The following is a 22,026-nucleotide window of genomic DNA, read 5'->3' as shown; positions in this document are numbered from 1 at the left end:
GCTGGAGCCTAACCGGGAAAGACCCTGGGCGGGACGCCAGTCCATCGTAAGGCACCCCAAGCAGGACTCGAACCCCAGACCCGCCACGCGGCGGGCACTGGCCACACCCACTGCGCGACCACACCCACCTGGACCTAAATCTCTTTGTTTAATGTGAGAAGGTCCTTTGTTCGCCCTCAGCCGTGCGTCACTTCGGAGGAAAATCCGCTACAACGAATAAACGTAAACGTGCCACACATAGAGCCCATGTCGCCAGAGAAGGGAAAGCTCCCACACTGTAAGGCGCCCTGCAGCGCTCCCTCCCTCAGTGGAAGGAACCGTCCTACTCAGGGCTCTCAGTTTGCCCAGTAACCAGGTGGCCCAAGACCTCCAGAACCTCCGTCCAGAAACGCTAATCCACCTCCACAATCATTTCCTTTTTAAAAACGAAACCACGTTCGGTGAGTGAAAATCATCTAAAGGCTCCGAGACGTAACTGAAGATGGAGCAGTAAGCAGCGGCTCCAAACATCTAAAAATCTAATACTGATCATTATTTCGGCAATTTGAAAAGATTAAGAATATCTCTTCAGCAACCACTGAGCACACAGTGCTCAGCAGTCAAGTGCTTTTAAGGGCTATTTTCACGGTTTAATATATTTACTCCATGGCTTAGTGTAGAAAAAAATCTCGCCTAATACAGAATTCCAGTAAAGTGTGTTAACATTATACAGTGGAAAGTGGGTATCGATATTGAACCGGTCTGAGTGAAAAACGCACTTAATGCTTTGACCTGCTTCGCTTCTCTGCACTCCTGCTGAGCAGCTCCACGGTAATGAAGCAGGCGGGCCACCGGAGTGCGTCACGTATGCTCCGGAGCTCCTGCATGAACCTCATCTTGATTTATGACATTTTTATTGTTGGCATTATGACTCCATTGTGATGATTGTGTCATAAAGCGAGCGCCTTCTGTTGAGCCAAAGCAGGCCCGTCGCCGACGGAGACGGCTCCGAAGGCCACTCGGAGTCTCCACTTTTCCGACGCGGTACGATGACATGTGCGATAGGCCCGAAAGCACGGAAGGTTCAACCCCGCACGCCAAAAACTGTCGTTTCCTGGCATTTTCAAGTGGATTTCAAGTGTTCATGTAATCATCGCTGCTGCATGATCGCAAGACGGAGAAAAGCATCAGAAGCAAAATACGTCGAGTCCATTTGAAAATGTGAAAGTCTTCAAACTAAGAGCGGAGCGAATGGAGGAGTGAACAAACTGGGCTCAATTTGTGCGTTTTAAAAGTGCGTGTCTGCTGGGCAGCAGGTTTCGTAGTGTTCGAGTGCTTCCGCCGTCCGCTCAAAGGAACGAGGAATGAATCCTACCCCTTGCTGCAGCCCCCAAGCAAGGTACTTACCCCGAATAGCTCCAGTACACATTACCCACACACTTTCTGAACCGCTTGTCCCATAGGGGGTCGCGGGGAACCGGAGCCAACCCCGGCAACTCAGGGCGTAGGCCGGAGGAGGAGGGGACACACCCAGGACGGGAACGCCAGTCCGTCGCAAGGCACCCCAAGCGGGATTCGAACCCAGACCCACCGAAGAGCAGGACCCGGTCCACCCACTGCGCCACTGTGCCCCCCAGTACACATTACCCCCCGCTGGATAAATGGGTAAATCACTGAAGTACTTGAACGCAGTTAGTTGCGCTCAAAAAGTCCTGAGCGAAATGAACGTAAATCTATCTCGCTTGTGATTTCAAACCTTCCCTGCTCTCATTGCCACACCACCCACCTGCGATGGCCAGCGCATCCTGGTGCTCCTGGTGGCAGGAGAAGAGGACATTGGGACTCAGATCCTTGCTGGGGACTGCTCCCAACGGTGGAGTGATATCCTTCTGCTTGTCCGCACTCTCAACCTCTACGTCCAGCAGCACGTGGAAGAGCTGGGGGTACTTGTCCGGGGAGTCGCAGGCAATCCAGCTCTGGCCTGCAAGCCCACAGAAACCCCCAGTTATCCCACTCAGGACAGCTAGATATTTCGTTGCTTGGCAGATGCTTGTCATCAGGAGCAACACGGGTTATATTTTTACAATTTTTTCCTCCTTTACCCTTTACAGTGTGCTTTACTTTACATGTAAATGTTTATCTTTAATAATTTTGTGACAGGAAGTTGTGGAATAATAGGTAAACCTTTATGCAGCTTCTCATGTGATGTATACTGGTTCATATGGTGTAATGTAACAAATTAACTGTACTTATCTCTGAGATGTACACAGGTTGGAGAAAAGTGTCTGCTAATGAATAAATAAATAAATGTAAATGCATAAGAGCGCAACAAAAGGTGCTTCTTCCTGCAGCCGAACCAAAAACCTCCGATTACAGGGCTAGATTTTTAACTAATTAAACATACCCACTTTCCAAGTCCAAGAATACACCAACTTTCTCCTTTACTGAAGGCTCATTTGTTATTCAAGCATGGATAAGCCAGTCAAAATGATAAGAGCGATGATGGGTTAACACGTGCACGTTACTAGAGGCCGTCTCCGGGTATTTCCACCAAAAAAAAAAAACTAGGACAAAGCAGAGCAGCAAAGAAAGTCTTACTTTGTGAACTTTAAAACCGTGGTGCCTGGAGCAATGAACCCCGTGTGGAACTGTATCTGGAAGATCTGAGTGTTGGTCACCTACAAAGTGGAAATGAATAGAGTATACATGAAGTATACTGAAAATTAGGTATGATGTCCTTCAACCCTTTTTGCGTGAGCCATTATGACTCATCCGCTATTTGCTTTTCCTGCAATGGTTCCAGGTGGTAAATATAGACATTTTGAAGTATAAGCATGTGGAAATTACACAGAGTTTTACCATAAGATATCCCTATTAACTATTTCATATATTTGTCCACGTATTTTTCTTTCTGTGATATTTTTTTTCCAATCACTCCAACATTATTTTCTGTTCTTTTTTTATGTAATAGTTTGTTTTTTGGGTACTTTTATATTTTGTTTTCCTTAGTGCAGATTAAAAAAAAAAAAAAAAAAAAAAAAGAGGAAATTAATCGACGAGAGCTCAAAGCGAAGTTTTAACTTTGACCCCGGGGTCCGATAACGTGGACAATTTGCATACTTTCACATTCTATGCCTGAGGTCTTGCAGTGCTTTCATAATGAAGATGTCAATTACACATGCTTCAATACTACCAGATTCAATAATTGAAAAATGGCCCAAAGCTTCCTTTATTAATATTCAGTAGCACATAAAGTAGCAAAGCACTCTACAAAGTTCTTAGACAAGTGCGCACTATTTTACAAAGCACAGTATGTTTTAAGGCCATAAGAAATGCACAATATTAAATGCTCGGTCTGAGCAGAAGAAATGGAGAGAAGTTGTTTTTTGATGCTAAGTGCATGAATAATTGAATGACTGATCTATCTTCGCCCAGGGCCACAGAATCCTCAAACACATCCTTCTGCCTTTAGCAGCTGTCCAGTCCATTTCGAATTTTCTCTACAATCAAGTTACTTCCCAATGTGCCTTTTCTTCGATTAAATTCCATAACATGTTGGGGTAAACAAAATCACAGTCCCTGCAAGCACTGCACCCCGGGAGCACAATCCTCTGTTGAAATAATTATCTTTTTCCTGATGTATCGGGTGTCTCCGTAGGCCTATATACATTGGAACAGTTACTTTTACTAAAGCTCTAGTCTCCTTTATGCTGCAGAAGGATGTTGAAGCTTTCCTGGACAGAACAACCAAGAAATGAGGGGGTAGTTAAAGGAGTACAGAAAACAGCTTTCTCGGAACAGTAGCAGGGAGATAAAGCCAGAACTGCGACCACATTATCATGATTTCGGGGGGGGGGGGGGGGAAACAGAGTTTTGCATCTGGTCTGTTGAAACAAGACAGAAGGACAAAGGAGCAGGGGTGGAAAGCAAATAGCATAGTTGTATAAAATCTCACAGCAGACAGACCGCAGGGGTGGAGGAAAACATTCCCTCCACGAGAGACTGAATAGCATGGAAGAAAATGATCAGCAAACTCTGCGTCACCCGAGTCAACTGAAGAAGTGGAGTCTCTTTTTGTAATTTTTTTTTTAACATTATTTTTGCTATAGTAAACATTTCAGCATCATGAAACGGAACAATATCACACTGTAGCAGTAATGTGACACACCTGTAATATTTTTTCATGTAGACAACAAACTACGAGTCCAATAGGAAATATGCACAGTGTCTTTTGATGCCAATTGCCTGCTTACCTTGGCCTGAAGCATGGTGGAGCGCATGTGATATGCGGAGACCACCACATCTCCATGGACGCTGACGCCCAGGGGAAAGACCACCTTGCCCTCCTGCACTCGGTGCTCTCTGGGGAGAATTGAAAGGCCATACTGATGCACTGCGAGAGCGCTGACGGTGAGGTCATTCGCTGACATGAGCCAAGGGACTGATGGGTTGTGTGCGCTATGTGCTGCTGGAATTCTTACAGAAGGATGATGTCACTGGTTTCCCGTAGCTCACCGCTCATCATAGCTACCACCCCCACAGTATGCATCATACAGTATATTTTCTTCTCCAGATTCTCTGCATGGGGCTGTTGGCTGTTTAAAGAGCCAGCATGGCTTTCAGCATGTGCCCTTGGAAACAAGCGCAAGCGTACCTCATCCTGTCGTAGTCCTGAGCCGTGGAGAAGATCTTGGTCTCACCAATGAGCACATCGCAGAAGGGCCGGCAGCCGCTGCGCTGCTTGTTGAAGCAGGGCACGGGACTCATGGTGACCGATTTTACCACCAGGGGCTTTGAGTGGGGCAGCCGGAGCTTCTCTGACACCATGTTGCACACGTAGCCAACGTACCTGGAGAGCAAGGGTCACCAGGTGGACAACGCCAAACACACAAAAAGTACTCAGGTACACTGGACTTGTTACAAGCCTCACAAATTGATAATGCAGTACAAAAATGGACACTTGGACATGAACTCATGTCATTCTCTGGACAGAATCCATGCCTCTTTTTAGGGGGGAAAAAAAGCTTTCATTTGGTACTCTCCCACTCAAATGACCACGTCCAACTTGTGATGCCCCAAGTTTAATCTTCTCACAAAACCTTGCGGTATGCAACATGCTGCCGGGCCATAATTACATTAAATACTTAGCACTCACATACAGTGCTTTCCATGTGGTGACTATAACCTACACCTTGAACCTTCTGGCACCATTTGGGAGCCTACCTCCTGTGCGAGGGCCACAGCACCGAGCCGGGCCGCTTGGTGTTGAGCAGCTGCATGGCGGGGATCGGGTTGGTAAAGAGGCGGCAGAAGCAGAACATGGCGCACACCAGGACACTAGAAGGAGCCAGGCCATCCTGGGGCATAGGGTTTGTGGAGATGGGGACACAGATCAGTCCATGAGGACAGGAGTTTTACACATCGGAAATCAACAGCAGTCGCAGTATCAAAAAGAGAACAAACATGGCAATGCTATTTACTGAGGACTTTTTCGTTGCAATCCGAAATCCATCAGGTCAGGGTGGTCTGGAGTCCCTTTTATAAATAGAGGTATGTTCATTATTACATTTTTCTGACTGCAGACTTAAATAGATGTTGATAAATATATGTTATGTCATGCAGCAGTCGCCAGTTTCGTTAGTTTACCTTATGTTAAAGTTGTCTTTTTTAGAAACAACTGAAAACAAAAAACTTGTAATGTCCACAACCTCCTTTTCAGCCTGCTGTGATTTAAACATGCGAGACTGTATCGCGTTTCACCGGCATCAGGCTTTCATTGCCATCAGGAGAACCTACCGGCCAGGAAGCCACACCACCATGCTGCCCTTTTCATAATTCTCAAATCCAGACAATATGGGATTGTAGTGTGGAAAGTCCACTCTCGAGAATAACTCGGAGACACGGTTTAGCACCAGAATTCCAACAGGTTTATGCAATTCCCACTTTGCGTCGCACACCTCTGAGAATCGCAGCGGGAGCCGGGCCTACCATGCAGGTGATCACACAGACGTTCTTGGGGTCCTGCCGCAGCCAGTGGTGCATATTCTTGCAGACGGCGAACAGGTTGTGGAGGCTGGGGGCCTGTCTGGAGGGCCAGTTGCACTCAGACACCTGACAAACACAGAATGGGAGAAGGGTGGATGAGGCTGCAGTACGGTGAGCTATGCAGTGTTGTAGTTGCGAGTTCGAAATAAGCACAACACAGGGACTGAAAACAAAGAAAAGATTTTCATCTGCAAATACAAAATACCCCTGTGTAACACTCAAACATACATTTATATTTACATTTATTCATTTAGCTGATGCCTTTCTCTGAAGGAACTTACAGTATTAAGTTACCGTCAATTACTTACCCATTTATACAGCTGGGTAATTTTACTGAAGCAATTTAGGGTAAGTTCCTTGCTCAAGGGTGCTACATGAAAAACATATATAAATAAATGACAAATGATTTTCAAATTACATGATTTACCCTGCTATTTAATGAGCAAATCACTGTAAGTAGCTTATCACTGTAAGTCTATTTGGAAAAAAGCATCAACTACATGAACAAACGCAAATGCCGTGATGCTGCATCATAACAAAACATGCTCTATGCTACGTATTAACTACACAATTAATGAAATAAGGTGAATTTCAAAGGTAATGAAAGAGAAGTTTGCAAAACCAGAATTTCTCTTGTAAAAGTTATTAGGTTAGATTAAAAAAAAGGGGTGATAAGATGACATGATGAGACCGTGTCAAATTCCTCAATGTGTTGGACAAAACACTAGAAAATGGCTACATTGTGCTCCTTGGTGAAGAAAAACCCACTCACCGAAACATGAAAATAAAAATAAAACAGCTGAAATTTGGAGTTCGATAACTGACCTCACCTTTTTTCGCTGCAGTGACATATATTGAAACCGATACGATGATGATGTTCATAAACATCGGGCAAAGTATCCACACATCTGAAGTTCAGACTGAAATATTTCCAGTACAGGTGGTCCCCGACTTACGATGGGGTTACCGCGAAATCCATCGCGAGTCGAAAATATCGTAAGTTGAAAATGCATTTAATACACCTAACCTAGCGAACATCGTAGCCTAGCATACATATGTGCGATGGCTATTATGAGCTTGCCGCCACTGCCCGGCATCGTGAGAGATCGAACCGCATATCGCTTGCCCGGGAAAAATCTAAATTCAAAATTCAAAGTACGATTTCAACTGAATGTCTATCGCCAGCTCACCATCGTAAAGTCAAAAAAAATCATAGGTCGAACCATCGTAAGTCAAGGATCAACTGGATGTGTGTGCAATAACAATACAGTACGTAGGCCTGTCACCTATTACAGGGCTTAGGATACTATTTGACTTTGTTCCCATTTATATCAATCTCATTTGCTCTTCTCACCCTATTGGAGAACTTGGCCCCGCGATAGTTCCTCTGAGACAGATTGAAGACCGTGTAGTGGTCCGGGTGCCTGGAGTCGAGGAAGGAGCGCACCTCCTCGACATGGTTCCTGTATCCCATTTCCATGGCCTCGGCTGGGTATGACATTACTGCAAAGGGGAAGACAACGTATTTCTTCTAGAAAATACCTGCACCCCACCGATCAAAACCCAAGAAAGAAAATCGGCTCTGTTACATAGCGACAGAGTAAATTGAAGTGCTTCTCAAGTGGGCAACCATGTAAATAATTAACCGCTTCTGAGTCGTTATTTGAAAGGCAAACCAAAATGTTACTCACCTATAATTCGTGACGTGATGTAAGAAATGTCCAGTTCCCCTTTGGTGTAACTGCAACATGTTAAAAAAATATTCAAACCATCCCAGATAGCAAAACTTTATATGCATGTTCCATCTGAACTGCCTTAATCAAACAACAAAAGTAGCGATATCAGTAACGGAGTGATCTCGACCTTATTTTGTATATTTTGTTCATTGAAAATAGTAAGGATTCAATTCATGCGAATTATACAGTTGCAAAACACACACCATCTGAAACCGCTTGTCCCAGACGGGGTCGCGGGGAGCAGGAGCCTAACCCGGCAACTCGGGGCGTAAGGCCGGAGGGGGACGGGACACACCCGGACGGGACACCACTCCATCGCAAGGCACCCCAAGCGAGACTCGAACGCCAGACCCACCAGAGAGCAGAACCCGGTCCAACCCACCGCACCACCGCGCCCCCTGTTGCAAAACGCAGTATCTGTGTAGCCCCCATGCAGTTTGTTCCCATGTGCGGTTGGATGTTTGGGCTGGAAGATGGTTATATAAATATCCAGGGGGTTATGGTTTTGTAACGTGACGTTTTTTGTCGTTCCTGTATTGTGCGTTTTCTTTGGTGTTTCTTGGTGGGAGAGATGTCATTTAGGGACTGCCCAATCAGTGCTGGTGGGGAAAGTGCTTGCGACCTTGTGGGGCGGGATGTTCCGGGAGAGAAGGGGAAGAAGACGGAGTAGGAAGAGAGTTGGAACACCGCGTGGGGAGAAAGGGGAGTTTTTTTGAGAGCGGGCGAGGATATCGATATTAAAAAAACCATCAGAATTGAGTGGGTGGGCTACATCTGCATTAACCATTTTTGACAAGGAGGCCCAGACTACACAATTTGGCCTTGTTCCCTTGGGTGGGCACGTTGCTCATAGCAACACCCACCCACAGGCCTACGAGTGGAGCCGAGCGAACAGCATATTATATCCCTCACTCGGCGAAGTCCGCAGTCCATAGCGTGAAAAAGGAGGATGACTAAAGTGTGAACTGTGGAGGATGCGCCTGCCTTTGTTTGCCTTTTAAAAGGTGGTCTGGGTATCATGTTCTGAGGGCATGTTCTAAGTAACTGGCTATGACTACACTGTGACAAAAAAGAAGGAAAAAGGATTCGAATAAAACGTGAGGAAAAAAAGAAAAGAAATAACCCACAGACTTTGACATCCTCAAGGTGTCCAAGAGACACAGGCTTCCTTACAGTCTCCCATCCCCTATCGGAATCAAAATTAGTAGGAGCTGGCAGAGTGGTAAGCGTTGCCAAAGCACATGGGATGAAATCTCATCTCCTGCTGTTGTACCCTCGAGCAAAGAACTTACCGTAAATGGTTCCAGGAAAAAAAAAAAAAAACACACCCAGCTGTGTAAATGGGTAGACCATTGTAAGTAGCTTTGAGGAAGAGTTGAAATAAATAAATCTATGTAAACATAAGTCAAAATATGTGCAAGACAGGCAATTGTTAGGGTGCTAGAGAATGCAAATTGTGCAAACAACTATACCCCTGCACATACATGTTGACACAGTAACAATGATCTAATCCCTTCCTCTGTATGCGGTAAAGGATAGCGTTTCCAGTAAGAGGCAGTCTGGATACAATGACGATCACACAACCGAAAATTGTGCGTTTCATGTAAGTGACACATCTTGGGGGGGAAAAAGAAAAAAAAAAAAGTCAGTATTTCAAAAGGCAACAGGCAAGTCTCGGCAGAAACTGGCCTATGCCAGTCTTGTGGCGTCAAAGAAAACGTTCCTATTATTTTATATGTCACCTTGTTCACAGGCTTATGTAGTACTGTACAACGTTGGTTTTGGTTGCTTGGAAGTATTTCAACAGCTAGAACTATGAACCAGTTCATCAGTTCAACGCAACCCCTTTGTAATAAAGCAGCGTACATCAGGGATTTTTAAAGTACTTTGTACAGGTGGTCCCCAATTTATGATGGTTCGACTTAGGATTTTTTCGACTTTACGATGGTGAGCTGGCGACAGACGTTCAGTAGAAACCGTACTTCTAATTTCGATTTTTTTGCCCAGGTAAGCAATATGCGGTGCGATACTCTCTTGCGATGCTAGGCAGCGGCCCGCACCACCCAGTCTTTCACGCAGAGGTGTGTATTAAATGTTATTTTCGACTTACAATGGATTTTGCAGAAAATAACCCCACCGTAAATTGGGAACCACCTGTAAATGTAAACTTTTTCAGCTTTAAATGTCCATATGGATGCTGCTGATGTACCATAATCTTGGCGTGGTGGTGGGGCTTCTATGTCCCAACGAACCTCAGAGCTACATTGCCTGGAGCTTGGTGCTCCTGGTAGGGCTTCCCTAAGAAACAGTCTGGGACTCAGATGAAGAATTGTCACAAGGACCCCTAAGTACACACAAAAACTGAGTGTACCCTGTAAGTACTAGGGTTAGCAAGACCCACCCATGGAGAAAGGCCTGGGGGCAGTATTCACCAGCGAGAGCTTTCTATGGGAGACCCTCAGAACTGGTGGGCGATGTGGAGCCATCCTGTGGGCTCACACCTCCAAGGTGAAGGGTTGGGTCTGGGTGCAATGCCAGCTAAGTGACCTAGACAAGAGTGAAGAGTTCAGCAATCTGGGAGGGACTAGGAGTAGAGTCACTGCTCATGGATCAAGAGGAATCAACTGAGGTGGTTCGTGCATGTCAGAAAATTGCCACCTGGTCGACTCCTGCTGGACTTATACCAGGCACGTCCACTGGGAGGAGGCCCCGGGGCAAACCCAGCACACAATGGAGACATTACATGTTATGACTGCTCTGGGGACACCTCAGGATCCGCCAAGGGGAGCTGGAGACCGTGGCAGGGGAACGGAAGGTTTGGGCCTGCCTTCTCCCGCTTGATATCACCACAGACCTCACGGGACGAGGGAAGGACACTGACTGAATGATGGACTGAAATCCCGTAAGAGTACTGCAGGCAGGACAAGGCTGTTGCAGGCAGGACAGAACCAAATCCATATAAAAAAAATCTGGTCAAAATTGTCTGCCAGAAAGGGGTCCGAAAAGTAAATTATTCCCACCTGAAGGACAGAGGTAGGGTTATTTTCAACCCAAACAAACATTTTTATTACTATTTATTAATTTAGTAAACACTTTTTCCAGAGCAACTGACAATAATGTGCGGTGCTAAATAACGTGGGTTCGATCCCCACTCAATCCGTGTGGGGTTTGCAAGTTCTTCCCATGTTGGTGTGGGTTTTCTCCAGAGGCTCTGGTTTCCTCCCACAGTCCAAAGACATGTTGTTGAGGTGAACTGGCGACACTAAATGCGAATGGATGTGTGCATGTGTGGCTATGGACTGGCATCCCGTTCTGGGCGGACCCCCTCCTTCAGCCTCGAACCCAAAGGTTCGAAGATAGGGTCTGGGGCACTGTGCCCCTGCTCAGGACAACTGGTTATTGGATGGATGGAATTCAGGGTAAGCACTGCGCTCAAGGGAACTGCAGTAGAAGGTGAGATTCAAACCTGATCCTTTGAGTACAAGGAGGTACCCTTAACTACTGTGCCACCTGCTGCCCCATTAACTGAGATGAAGAGAAGTAAATGAAGAGAAGCAACAATAAGCTACAAAACCTATTGCCTTCATGGAGCCCTCCTTGACCACACAGAGGTTCCACGCAGCAAGGTACGTGAGATGTGATGTAGGAGGCTTCCCACGGTGCACACCCTACCTCATACAGAGCGCTGACAATTGGAGCTTCCTTTGCTCACGCACACTGGTACCCAGAATCCCTTTTCACGGTTTCGAATGACCGACTGTGACGGGCTGTCGATACACGAGTAAAGACTTGTTTCCCCGCATTCCTTAGACGGCCACTACGCATCAGTACACTGAAGCAACGTTCTGCGTTTCGGGGAAATAAATCGGATAGAACGGTAACAGCTTTTGGCAACATTTGGTCCTATAATATGCTTCAAGAAGAAAACCAGTACATTTAAAGCTTGACGCTCATCCGATTCCTGTAAAACTGAGATTGTTTAGTAGAAAGTACAGAGTACTTTGACTTCTCATATTACCAACAGTTGAGTAAGACAAACATTTTCCAGTTCACTTTAAACCGCACTGTCTTTGCTTGGCTGTTTTCTAAAATGCGTGTTTATTGTGAAGACAGCTTGCGTTTGCGTGTCCCGTAAATCACCAAAAGGAGTGTGGGAAACACCCCCTGTAAAATGATAGCGACCGCAAACATGACCAGATATTTGTGGTCCCAGTGGACATTTTAAACATAGGTGGTCCCCGATTCAAAACTGTTCCGACTTACAATTTTTCGACTTTACGATAGCGAGCTGGCGATAGACATTCATAGAAACCATACTTCCGGTTTTGAATTTTGATTTTTTTTCCCAGGAAAGCGATAGCGGAGCGATATTCTCTCGCGATGCCGGGCGGTGGCGGTGGCGGCGGCGATCCGCTTCTGCCGGCCTGTCACACAAGAGGCGAGCATTAGGTGTATTAAATGCATTTTCGACTTACGATATTTTCGACTTATGATGGGTTTCGTAATCATAAGTCGGGGAGCACCTGTAATATTAAACTATAATATTCCAATTTATCAATATATCCAAAAACACTGCATCACGCAGAATTCAGGAACGGTTATAACAGAAGTCGTACTCTATTTTTTGACGTGAAGCAAGCACAGTCGGGTAGGAACCCTCCGGTTAAATCTCTTCATACATACGAAAAAAATTAAATCCATTTTGCGACGGGAACACCTGACACAGGCTTAACGTCAGACGGTGGGAAACATCAGAGCATGCATATTCCAGGAACATGACTGACTCACGCATAGCTCTGTTTCAGTAAGCAGAGACAGGTTTATTGTTTCTAACTAACAGCAGACACTACTGAGCTGGAGGAGCAGAGTGAAACCCCTTGCAGAAGAGACGCGCACAGGGCTCACGTCACTGCCAGAGATTTCTCACACAGACCCCTTTGCTGTCCTCTTTTCCTCATTTTCAACCCCTCTACCATCTTTTTAATCACGCTTCCATATCTCATATCTTCCTGTAAAAACTGTTTCACAGCTTTTAAAGATCGCATCTGCCGGCTGGCTGCTGGACAGCCAATCTGTCATAGATGTTCCATTTTCAGAGCTTACGGTTGCACACTCTCAAACCTCAGATAGCCTACCATGAATATAATAATAATTCTCCTTAAAAATATCTCACTCGCACCGCTTGTCTTAAGTGGGGTTGCGGCAAACCGGAGCCTAACCCGGCAACACAGGGCGCAAGGCCGGAGGGGGAGGGGACGCACCCAGGACGGGACGCCAGGCCGTCACAAGGCACCCCAAGCGGGACTCGAACCCCAGACCCGCAGAGGAGCGGGACCCAGCCAAACCTGCTGCGCCACCGCGGCCCCCCTCTTTGAAAATCCCAAAACTTAAAATAAGGTCTTAAAGGTAAAACATCCGAATTTCAGATGGAACTTCCGGACTTCATTCCACCTTGCCCTCCACATTTACACCCCACATCATATCCATTAGATGCAACCTAAAATGAACAGGTTGCATGTTACCAATGATAAAGAGGAAAAAGGAGAACTGATCAGGAAGAACTTACGTTGAAACCTGATGCATAACTTTAGTGGACGTGTCCTTCAAGGTGTCTTTGAGGTTGTCCTTGAAGCTGCTGAACAGCTTGCCTGCTCCCCCTTTCACCATGTCCAGCAGGCCGCTGCCGTAATTGGCATCCGTATCTAGGAATAAAGGGCCTTTAAGCAATCGGACCTCGTGACTCACAAAACCAAAGAGCTGCACAGACTACCCCAAACTGTGATACGTGACACACTCCAGCCAATACCGCACTTATAAAGTCATCACATACAGAGTACAGTAATAGATAAATTTAACTTTGGGATTCACTCGAAATAATTTGCATTGGCACTATAATCAGCGCTACAGCTGTAATGTTCACCTGGAATTTGATCCAGTGCAACAAACCTCCCTTAGCAGAATTTCCTTCCTTCCTGGTGCACGGCTGTATTTCTCGCCATTGCGAGAGGCCGAGTGCAGTTTCTGAAAATTACTTATTCAACTAAAAATCTGAGTGTATTTTTTTTTTTTTTTTTTTTAAAGGTGGGAAGGAACTTTAGTCATTTTTCAACTCTGGCATTAATGAATTTTACAACACTGCATTGACAATATACCATGGGAAACACACTGACACTGCTCTGATTTTTATAGGAGAGCAGAATGCCTAACAATTTGGAACAGCCACATTAAAGAACAAAAAAATTCTCTGCATCATTATCTGGATCTCATTTGGTGATGCAGCCTGGAAGAAAAAAGTGTACCATTTCAGTTTCCAGGACAATGGCTCACTATTGCTGGTTATTACTATTTTTACTGACTTTCCTTTAATTTGTTCCGAAACGTTTAAGACCGACGACTTTACTTAGTTATCCAATACTGAGTGACACAAAAAGCAATGCCCTTTTATTAATTAAGGCAAAGTCTCTGAACCATTACTGAAGTTAAATGAGAACAAAAACCCATAGATGTTCCTAAATTAGAAGATGAAGAATTAAATAAACACATTAATGTAGCAAAGCATATTCAAAATATACAAAAACCAGCAAGTGTGAAAATGAGGCTATAGTCAGCAGTTATTCATCGAAAACTATTAAACAGGTCATTACAGCAGAGCAAAAATAAGCGGCAATGAAACACATAAAGCATGAGTTGGGGCTAGATGATCAAAGAATAAGATGATCTTCTGATGACTGAACAGACATTGAAAGACATAGCAGGGCTGTTACCAAACAACTGTAATTTTAGAAATTATGTAAGTCAAAACAGCAAAATTCTGACACCTCTAGTTATATGAACATGGAATAAAACACACGGACCAGTGTGCTGTCAGACGACAGCAGTGACCACAATAGACAACATACATACCTTAAAATATTTAACACTTGGGTCATTCATGCAAATTCATAACGATCATTTGTCTGACACCAAAAGGCTTCTTCGTAATTGTGGCTGTTCAGTAAGTTCCACATTCTGAGAGAGGGAGATATCAAAAGGACTCTGCCTGTCTGCTGTAAGCTAATCGGGAGCGTCTGCAGGCCTTGATAAAGACACTTCGGGTACGTCCGAGATGATTCTGCTCACAGCCTTAAACCCAGCAGCCTGGGTGGTTTACGTCCTTCCGAAATAGCTGACGGGACTCATCTGGACCGGGCCCTTCCACCGAATCCTCAACCGCACAGGGTTCACCGTACTTCAAATATCCAGATCAAGCATATGGAATTAATACTGTGACATCATGTTCTACCTCCTCAGATAGAACCACTTGTGCTCATGGACTGTGGCCATGTAACACTGTCAAAAGGTTGGTGTGGATCAGTGTGTGACAGAGTACGCAAGGGTTCATCAGAGTATGAAACCAATGACCCAGGAACGTAACAACTCTCCAGCTCATTTACGGTGTAACTGTTCACGCATCGGAACTCCATAAGCATCCCCAGATACAACCTTTATTCAGCCACTACTCCGGCATTGTATTTTCTTGTTTGTGTATCTTATAATATTAAAAAAAAAAAAAGGTAGGAGGTATCAGGATTGGTCTATCCTTTCCTTTAAGGACCTACTTGAATGATGAACCTCGGTGAAGCAAGTGGTAGGGAACAAACTAGGTTTACTTGAGACTTTCATGTCTACAGCTATGCCTCCTCCTCTTAATGTAATGCATAAATTGTACTTTTGCTGAGATGTACGTCGCTTTGGACAAAAGAGTCTGCTAAATGAATAAATGTAAATGCACTGGAGGACCAAAACTGAGATCAACTGTTTTCAGTGGAGTTATACACAAATACTGGGGGGTCAAATTAAGTTTGTTTGAATCCTGGGGGAACACATCCCCTCCTTGCCCCATTCACTAACTAAAGACTTTGGTGCCAACAAAAATGACCTGGAGACATTTTTATTTCACAGTGTTTTAAAACATTTGGTTACACAAAGTAACAGGAAAAAGTTGTACTTGTTACTCTGAAACATTGTGCTACTATTACTACTATTATTCCTACTTATCAGTACTATTACTCCTACTATTACTGCATTATAGCGACTTTCAGTTAGCTAAAACTAGTTGATGGGAACGCGGTGGCGCAGCGGGTTTGGCCAGGGTCTGCTCTCCGGTGGGCCTGGGGTTCGAGTCCCAGTTGGGGGGGCCTTGCGATGGGCTGGCATCCCGTCCCGGGTGCGTCCCCTCCCCCTCCAGCCTTATGCCCTATGTTGCCGGGTTAGGCTCTGGCTCGCCGCGACCCCGCTTGGGACGAGCGGTTTCAGACTGCGTGTGTGTGTAAAACTAGCTCGTAAAGACATTCTGCAGATGTCGGCCAAAAGATTACAACAATTTATCAGAAAATTTCATAAACACCTCTCATCAGCTGTAACAACGCTGGCAAATCTTCTTCAGAAATACAGTTTCATTTACTTATCTTTTAATTCCATACCTTCTCCGTCTAATATGAATAGCTATATAAAACAAAGACTCGATATCGAGCGCACGCAGATTTTACCAAATGTACACAAAATCCATATATAGTTGCAAGGGAAAGTTTGTGATCCCTTTATAAGAACAGGTATCCCCATTATACAGACCTAATTTGTTCCTGAAAACAAAGAGTCCACCAAGAGTCTAAACTGGGAAGTCCTTCCTCATTATTTAAACAGGGGAAAAAAAAAAAAATGCGTTCCCGGACTTTACGGACATACCCAAACATTTCCACAAACACCCTCCAGGCACTTTAAAACAGTCTCAAGAAATAGTATTCAAAACATTATGATGTTAAGATATTAAACATGATCAAGGAGGAAATTACCAAAGACTAAATGAGGGTAGAAACTCAATTTGCTTAACTACTGTACCGTAAGAACACGTAAACATACGAAAGACACATACGTTTACATTTGTTCATTGAGCAGACGCCTTTTCTCCAATCTCAGAGAACAAAATAACGAGCAACAAGAACCCGAAGAACAGATCTGGATGCGGAGACGTGACTCCTGAGTACGGTCAATCTGTCACATACCACAGCATAAACCAGAATAGTAATCCAGTAGCTGCGTATAGGCTTTTCCATTATTAAACAAAGTGTTATTAAAATTATTAAGCATAACCAACATGCACACGTTTATTGAGCCACTTATGAGATCAGGAGAGAAGCGAGTCAGAAAGAGGTGAGTTTTGAGACCCCTTTTAAATGTAAAGAGGTGCATGAACCAAAAAAAAAAAAAAAAAAAATCCAGAAATAAAAGGATAACATTTCTCAGAAAAAACATTTTAAAAAAAAAGAAGTAAAATTAAGAAAAAATTATCATGCATTGTTGAAAAATCTGTGCCCGATTGGCTCATGACTCTACATCATTTGGGCAAAGTCTGCCTCAAACACCGTAAAAAAAAATACGCAATGATGGGAGCAGTTTGTCCGTATACCAAACACGGGGACAACCTTCCTAGGGCCACTATACCAAAAGTCTGTAAAATGAAATTCCATATACTGGGGTGTACCTGCATTTGGATCTCAGGTTCACAAACTTTCTTGGAACTCTATCTTTTCTGCACAACAGCAGTTAATATGGTGATGATGACAATGAAGATGATGATGATTATTGTTGTTGTTATAACGAGACATTCGCGGTTCATCCTCTTCACAAAAATTGTGCGTTTACAGTAAATGTCTTCTAGTTTTAAGCCAATCTGTTTATTCTTCACTATTTCAGATGCTCTTACAAGAACACAGCTGATGTTTGATTGTGGTGAAGGGCCCACCTGAGCTGTCCATGGTGCTGCAGTAGACAGTCCTCAGTCGATCTTCCTCACTCCCCCCGAGCGTCCCGCTGTCGCTGAGCTGAGGCCGTCAAAGTCTCCGTCACTGCCCACCGGCTAAACACATTCAAATACACTGTAACGCATGAGAACGCACCAAAACGCATTAGAATTCCAGTTCTTGCAACCGCAGAACATTGTCCCAATCATAACACAGTCATATTAAAAGTGTACTATGCCGGTTTATATTAAGAAGAGAAACAGAAAAGAACACTTCCTCTTCTCTAACTTCCCAAATTCTTCACTTATACTCACCTTCACGATATTGCGATACACGCTTATTTTAACAGGCTTTCATAGGAATAATGTAAGTTTGAAATGATAGGAATGGAATTTGTATAGGATGCAATTCTTAAAGCGCTAAAAGGAAAATGTTCATGAAAAATAATTCCGAGCGTACAACTGTCTGTCTTGCTATTCCCGTTTCATCTTCTAGGCAAATGATTAAATTGCTTCATGTCACAAAATGCGTTATGTTTTATTGGTACAGCACCTCCTGTAACTGGAATAATAAATCACATCATTTTAAAAATGAAGCTTGTACTGTTTTCTTCCATCTCCTCGTGAAGCAAAGTTACCATAGTCGCCCTGCAGTTTCTGTTGAACACCAACTCCCGGTTAATGTTTTTCAGCATTCGAGGTTTTAATGACTGCAAAGTCCATTCTTATTGTAGTTTAACAGTTTAAGACACACACAGAAAGCAACTGCTTTAAAGTTGCATTACAGAGTATGATTCCTACTGTTTTGGTCGCGAAGACCCTAAAATTTAAGTATACGATCACTCGACCTTTGCTTTAACACCTTCTTAAAGACTAATTATTACACTATTTCCACCAGTTGACGTAAGTCAAATAGTTAAAGCAAAAACACATACATTTGGTCCCTCCATGGATTAAACTGATACCCCTTGTCCTCAAGAATACTGTGTCACACTGGGGCATGTCTGGTGCAGACCGTGAAGGGATTTGCAATTCGTGGACTTACTATATCAGGATTTATCTCTAAGAAATTACAAAAGCCCTAGTGAATAAAAACAAAATTGAAAGGACGATACAAAAACCGCAATCCCAAAATATAACAACACGACCATCACTCTCTCCAAAAGTCTTCTCTCCACTCAGTCCCAAATTCTCTTTATAAAAAGGGTCTCAGTCATGGTGAAATGGCCAAACATGTTGCGCCTCTCCTCTTAATGAATCTTCGTTGAGGTCGAACTGTCTGGGTTATGGGTGGGCCACGAAGAAAATTAATATTTTCCATAATTCAATCTATTTAGGGACAATGAGCACCAACACCGCTGCTTTGTGTAGCAATGTACTGAATCATTACACACACACACACATCTAAACACTAAGATGATGTCAATCGATGATTCAGGAATAAACCAAAGGATCGAATGTGTGCGCCAACACATGCATACTTGCCACCAGGTGATCTGGGCATTAATGTTGTTCAGTTCAAGTTGAATTCTTTGAACAGAGTTCATCAATGAAGCAACATGTCTGCACTCGTAGGAACGATGTTGAGTATATTACAGCGGCATGTTCCTCATGTTTCTGAGTTTCTCATTTACAGGTTAAAGCTTTGCCCGACCCTTCCGTACCTTTGTTTTACACAGTAATCCATTAAACTGCGAGAAGGAAAAAATCTGGTTGCGGTTTGCTTGAGTCAAAATGTTGCTCGCCCTTCATATATAATAGCTTGGTTACTTGGACCAAATACATACGCATCTGTTCAGGGTTATGTAGGAAAAAATAATCATAAGTTAATGTAAACCTGAATTCACGCAGCTTGTTTTGCTCGGTCTCAATGAATTAATTATTATCCATACTGGTTAAATCTTAATTTGCCTGAAGTCTGAGTTAGCTGGACATGGCATGAAAGGCCTTACCTTTCTTTACTGCATAAAAATTGGCTTTAGGGGTATTTACAGAGTGAACTATGACTAAAATGTTGCACTGAAAAAGTATTCCAAGAAGTAGTACATGAACGCGCCATGCCCACACCCTCAAGCCGACACGGAACACCTGGGACGCGGCGCAGACTGGGGCATAAAAGGTTGCGTCAGACCAGCAGCTGATGCGGAACCTTGTTCAGCCTTCTTGTTTGCGACCTCCTAGCTCTTCTACTTCCCGATCCCTAACGCCTTCCCCGATCCCGTCCCTTGTTCCACGATCCTGTACCTCTTTATGATCATCGACCTCTTGCCTGTGTACCAACCTTGCCCTTGGATTCTCCCTTTAACGACATTCGCACCTCAAAGACTAACTGCCTGTCCTTTGACCACCTCTCTTGGATTTCCCTGAATAAACCACGAATACCGCTCTGCACTTGTGTCCGTCGCTTCCTTCCGGAACCTGACATGACAGGACGTTTCGGTACTCAACATAACCTGCACGTACCAGTCCTGCAAACTGGACAACGGAGACTAAATGAAAATAAAATAACATTTACACTGATTTAGCAGACACTTTTCACCAAAGGAACTTCCACTGAACTCTATAGTGTTACCAGCCCACACAACTTATTCGCCGCAGTGACTTACACTGCTAGATACACTACTTACACTGGGTCACTCATCCATACATCAGTGGAACACTCTCTGTCACTCACACACTATATGGGTGAACCTCAACAGCAGGTCTTTGGAGTGTGGGAGGAAACCAGAGCACCCGGAGGACACCCACGCAGAGAACACGCAAACTCCACACAGACGGAGCGGGGATCGAACCCACGTTCTCTCGCATCACCCAGGCACTGGGAGACAGCAGCGCTAGTGTTTAAATTAGCAATAATGCAAAGGTTTGTTTTATGCGGCCTAGTATGGTTATTCTTTTACCTTCCACGATGAGACCAGAGCGAACCTGCTATTTTCAGGTGTTTTACTCTCACGGTGTATTTGCCGACCAACAGACTTCCACGTATAAAGAATAAAGTGAAAACACAATTGTTGCCTTTGTTTGTGAGCACTGATTGCAGCGCTCGGATAAATAACGGAGGGCTGGCGCGCCGCGCTCCTGAGACAGCACTGTGTGTGGTACCATGGAAACTGCCACACTGTCATCGCACAGTCCCCTCGGGTCCAGAACGTACCGCATATAATAATGTGTTTCATCAACAAGATCAGGTGGGGGAAGAAAAAAAAAGAGCTACGGCTGAATTACCCCGCCTGCATTAGTTTCAAAGAACAACGCGCGTTTAAACCCGCGCTGTCACGTAGCCGGCGATTTCATTCAACATCATCAGCAACTGAATGTCAATGAATGTACACACAGACGGTTCTGTCTTCACATTTCTCTCGAACCACAAGCACTGAAAGGAAGCCAAGCCCAGTCTTTTTTTTTTTTTTTTTTTTTGCATTCCTCACAATCGATTCGATGTACATGATTTATTTAAATCATCATGCGAATCAATCGTTTTCGTCGCGGCATCACGTAACCGACCCCCCCCCCCGCTACGTTAGAAGAAAAAAAAAAAAAGACGCTGCAAACATAATTCCAATAAAACTATTACTGTACGACACTATTTTTTAGCCGAAGAGAATAATAAATGATATAATTTTGAATCGTTTTCTCACCATCATCGCGCTATTCAACCAAAACAGGCCCGAGAGCCTCGCCGCGGCGCGGTTTCTTAACGTGGACATGATTGCAGCCTGCAGGTGCCACGCATTTTCAAGTTTCATCACTGCAAAGAAAAACGCATGAATTCTATCTAACGCGTCTCCTGGAGCGTGCATGTGAGACTAAAAGCACCCACCACGACGTTGGTTGCCCTGTGCCGCCGGTATCCCTGCCCTGCTGGTCTCTTCCCCCCCCACTCGTACGGACATGCCATGGTGGGCAATACCGGGGAAGCCGTTCGTTGTGTAACGAGCGCTGCGCCGCAGCGGGGACGCGACGGAGACACACAGTGAGTGAGTGAGTGAGTGAGCGTAGCGTGCGCGCGCGCCGCACGTGCGGCCCAGGGCGCCACGTCCTACCTGCCAGCGCTCCGTCCTTCATCCTCCTGGGCGCTGCTGCACGGAGGGGAGGAGGAGGACACGATTTGATGCCGGAATCCAGGAACGCCGACCTCTGCTGTGTCATTCAGTGCGAGTCAAAGGTCGTCGGCCGTGTGTGCATGCGTCCTCCGGCTTCCATCCTCCTCCGTCCGTCCCTCCTGCCGCAGACGCGGCGCGCGTGCGGGATCACGCGTCGCATTCGGTAGCGCGATAAAAAACGGCGCTCAGTCACTCCCTGTGTGTGCTGTGGACAAGCAGTCCGTCTGAAAGCGTACGGATTGAGTATGAACGGAGGAAACCCAGAGGAAACGCTTAGTATTTTTTGCATACGGTTCTGTGCACCGCGTATATTCCCTCGTGGCAAGAAGCGGAAGGACCCAGCCGGACTCAAACTTGCACCCAAGACCCAAACACACTGCCCAGG

At 44.8% G+C, this 22,026-nt stretch overlaps 1 protein-coding gene across 1 annotated transcript in view; it reads right to left on the bottom strand.

Annotated features, from left to right (window-relative positions):
* LOC108934993 (putative tyrosine-protein phosphatase auxilin) overlaps positions 1-22,026 on the bottom strand; it is a 29,525-nt gene extending 7,499 nt beyond the window's left edge. Inside the window, 12 exon segments of the mRNA XM_029250512.1 lie at positions 1,766-1,946; positions 1,948-1,960; positions 2,578-2,657; positions 4,233-4,341; positions 4,634-4,828; positions 5,203-5,336; positions 5,968-6,090; positions 7,379-7,527; positions 7,716-7,765; positions 13,327-13,462; positions 17,542-17,674; positions 21,582-22,026. Of these exon segments, the coding sequence (XP_029106345.1) occupies positions 1,766-1,946; positions 1,948-1,960; positions 2,578-2,657; positions 4,233-4,341; positions 4,634-4,828; positions 5,203-5,336; positions 5,968-6,090; positions 7,379-7,527; positions 7,716-7,765; positions 13,327-13,462; positions 17,542-17,554 (1,183 nt within the window). The 5' untranslated portion in view covers positions 17,555-17,674; positions 21,582-22,026.

This window comes from Scleropages formosus, chromosome 3 (genome assembly GCF_900964775.1).
Source record: "Scleropages formosus chromosome 3, fSclFor1.1, whole genome shotgun sequence".
Lineage (NCBI taxonomy): Eukaryota > Metazoa > Chordata > Actinopteri > Osteoglossiformes > Osteoglossidae > Scleropages > Scleropages formosus.
The sequence above is the reverse complement of the archived record's forward strand: the minus strand, read 5'-3'. Positions and strand labels throughout refer to the sequence as shown.